The 3,359-nt window shown below is 34.1% G+C and overlaps 1 protein-coding gene across 1 annotated transcript in view; it reads left to right on the top strand.

Annotated features, from left to right (window-relative positions):
- Nucleotides 1-3,359, top strand: part of LOC107645348 (Fanconi anemia group J protein) — a 10,287-nt gene that overhangs the window by 2,592 nt on the left and 4,336 nt on the right. Inside the window, exons 9-18 of the mRNA XM_016349356.2 lie at nucleotides 47-120; nucleotides 203-273; nucleotides 512-599; nucleotides 680-752; nucleotides 873-968; nucleotides 1,377-1,485; nucleotides 1,703-1,796; nucleotides 1,888-1,971; nucleotides 2,054-2,210; nucleotides 2,400-2,596. Coding sequence (XP_016204842.1) covers nucleotides 47-120; nucleotides 203-273; nucleotides 512-599; nucleotides 680-752; nucleotides 873-968; nucleotides 1,377-1,485; nucleotides 1,703-1,796; nucleotides 1,888-1,971; nucleotides 2,054-2,210; nucleotides 2,400-2,596 — 1,043 coding nt within the window. The remainder of the gene's footprint in view (nucleotides 1-46; nucleotides 121-202; nucleotides 274-511; nucleotides 600-679; nucleotides 753-872; nucleotides 969-1,376; nucleotides 1,486-1,702; nucleotides 1,797-1,887; nucleotides 1,972-2,053; nucleotides 2,211-2,399; nucleotides 2,597-3,359) is intronic.

Here is a 3,359-nt window from a genome sequence, read left to right as displayed (position 1 = left end):
TAATAATGAGGCATCAATGCTAATTTATTGGTCATACTTTTGGCAGAACTGCAAATGGAGCTCCAGCAACTATGTTCTGTAAATGCTGCAATATACCAACCACTATATGAAATGGCACAGGTAATTTGGTTGGATGACCGATTTGAAATTTTTAAGTATATCCTTAGTAATGGTATAATCAAGTGTATATTACCTTGTGTAGGGTCTTACTAGTTGGATAGAACGGAAGAAAAATAACCTAGACAAGCGTGATTTTCAGCACTATGTGTCATGGTGAGTTCAGGGTTTCCAAATCGATATGCTTCTGAATTCATTCGAATTCCTTTTGACATTTTACATTAACTATCTGAGAATTGAATGGCCGATTTAAGCTCCAAATACTTGTGGTTTGTCTGTTGCAAGGGAATTGATATTCTGCTTAGTGCCTGTACATCCTTTAGAACGTTCTCATAAAATGAAAGTCAACATGAAAATTATATCTGTGATTTAACATATTCATTTGTATGAGTAGTTGGACTGGTGACAAGGCATTGAGAGAACTTGAAGAAGCAAATATATCAAAACAGTGCTTCCCAATCTTACTAGAATGTGCTACTAAGGTATCTCATTTGTATGCCAATGTATGTATTATTATTCTGTTGTGATACTTGTAATTTATTAACTTTATTGTTTGTTCAAGGCAATCAGAATTGCTACGGACTTGGAGACAGATAAGCCACATTTAAGTGGCATGTCAGTGATAACATTGGAAGGTATGGGATTGTGGCATTTAAAATATTTCTGGTAACATATTCAGTTACTGATCAAAGAATATTTGGTATTGTCAATGACCTTTTTGTTTTTGTTTTGTTTGGTAATCAATCTAATTTCAGGTTTATTCTCATCACTAACTTATTTCTTCTCAAGAAACGGATCTCACATGTTGGATTACCAGCTTGCTCTGCAGCGATGTGTTAGAAAAGATGCTGGTAAGTAGTTGCACTCCAAGCAATCAATAATAAGTTGCAAAACTCCAAATCACAATGCTTTTATCCTCATGTAAGTGACTGGTAGATGGTTTGGGAATCTATTGGTTTATAAATAAATTTTCTGGGGTATATAATTTAAAATAAATATAGAATCCTAATTGAGAAATTGGAAACATTATATGGAATTTGAAAAAGATCTGTTTATAGTAAACCCTAAACCCTTTTAGCATGTTCTGACTAATGTAACCTTTTATTTTGATTGGGCAAACAATTAAGTGTTAAATCGACCAATTGCCCTATAAAAGGTTCCAATAGTGTGTATATTTTTGCCATTTCTTTTGAAACATTAATGCTGTAATTGGTAAAGTGCATTGTTATGACTTATCACCATTCATTGGTTTATGTCAGTAAGAGCTTTTGGAAACTGGACACACACTTTCAGCTTGTGGTGCTTGAATCCAGCTGTTGTGTTTAGAGATGTTGCTGATCTTTCTTTATCGATTATCTTGACTTCTGGGTAAGCGTAGTGCTTTGACACACAAGGGCAGGTTTTATACCTTGTGCAAGGGCAACATAATGTTAATTTAAACAACATTGCACCTTTGCTAAAATGAGGTGGACTGTGCTATTTGTGTTCTTAATTTATTAATTGATGCAACACCCAAAATATGAGGGCTAAAGATTGCAAAGGTGTTGGTTCACTAATCACTATCTTCTTGATTTGGGTATTTTAGGACTCTATCGCCGATGAGTTCCTTTTCTTCTGAGCTTGGAGTTCAGTTTGAAACTAATCTTGAAGCCCCCCATGTAATTGACATTTGCACACAGGTCTCATCTGCTTCTATAATATATCCTTCAGGTTCATTAATCCTTTTAGTTCTTAAGTGCAATTCAACAAGTTATAACATCTTGAATACAGGTGTGGCCTGCTGTAATCTCCACTGGTCCTGGTAATTATCCTTTGAATGCAAGTTATAAAACGGCAGATGGATATGCCTTTCAGGTATGCTTGATATACATATTTTCACTATTTGTAATTTTCTTGCTTCTCTAGTTACACCTTTTGACTGTAAGTAATGGTTTAGGATGCAGTTGGAAGATCTTTAGAAGAAATCTTCAACATTGTTCCAGGTGGATGTCTTGTGTTCTTCCCAAGTTATAAATTGATGGAGAAATTATGCAACCGTTGGACTGAAACAGGTCAATGGTCTCGACTAAATGCAAAAAAGCCCCTTTATGTTGGTGAGCTATCTATCTTCTTCCAAGTGCTTTCAGAATATGTTTTAGATATGTTAGTTTTTGTTGATTCATTTTATTTTTCTCCACAGCATTGTAGTTGAGATGATTTATATGTGAAGTTGATTTTCTTGTCTTTTGCCAATTATTTTGGTTGCTTGAATAATCTGTATTTTGTTGGTACTTGACATGCAGAACCACGAGCTGGAGGCCAAGATGATTTTGAGACTACCTTAAAAGGGTATTATGACTCGATTCATCATGGGAAAAAGCTTGGTGCGCGAAGGAAAAGAAGGATTAAAGAAGTTGATTCAAATCACTCCCATCCGGTTGATTCCCAAGAGGGTTTTGAGAAAGGAGGAGCTGCTTTACTTGGTGTTTGCCGTGGAAAGGTGCATTATAGTTTTACTCACCCAGTTATCGGTTATTTTGAATTGATATATTATCAGGCTAAAATTATATAACGTCAATTATGTCCTTGTACTTTACAAGTATTATTGATATATTGGAATATGTAGGGCTTGTATGTGCATGTGCTTGCATATGAATCTATTTTTCATTTCTTTACCCTTTTCATGAATGTCACACATAATAAGGTTTCTAAATTACTGTTAGCTAACTGATTTGTAAAAGAAGGTATACTTTTTGATAAGAAATAGAACAGCGGAAACGAAAGGATAGAAAATTAATAGCGAAAAATAGAACTAACAGAAAAAGGAATTTTCGAGTGTGTTTTTTTTGTTTTTGTTTTTTTGTTTTTTGTTTTTTTGTTTTTTTTTTGTTTTTTTTTGAATACGGGTTTATTAGAGGTCTAGTAGGAAACTATTTTTTTATTTTCCGCGGTGTTTTTCATTTTTCGTCCTTCTCATTTTCTTTTCACTTTTGAATGCACCATTTATTTTACGTTGATTCAAGTCTTCAAGTTTTCAATAATGAAGGCATCAATTTTACTTTCTCATCACATGTAGATACTTATTTAAACGGGTAGCAGAGCATCTCTTCATGTAGCAATGCTACCATCTTTCCCTTAAGCAGCTAGAACAAGCATGTTTTGGCATTAGGCTCCTCAAACTCGTCTTGAGTTGCTGTTTTCTTAGTCTCAACTCTCAAAGGTTTTTTTTTTGCTTTTTTTTTTCCCGGTTTTATATATATTGG

Source organism: Arachis ipaensis, chromosome B06 (genome assembly GCF_000816755.2).
Source record: "Arachis ipaensis cultivar K30076 chromosome B06, Araip1.1, whole genome shotgun sequence".
Lineage (NCBI taxonomy): Eukaryota > Viridiplantae > Streptophyta > Magnoliopsida > Fabales > Fabaceae > Arachis > Arachis ipaensis.
This window is presented reverse-complemented; position numbering and strand designations above follow the sequence as displayed.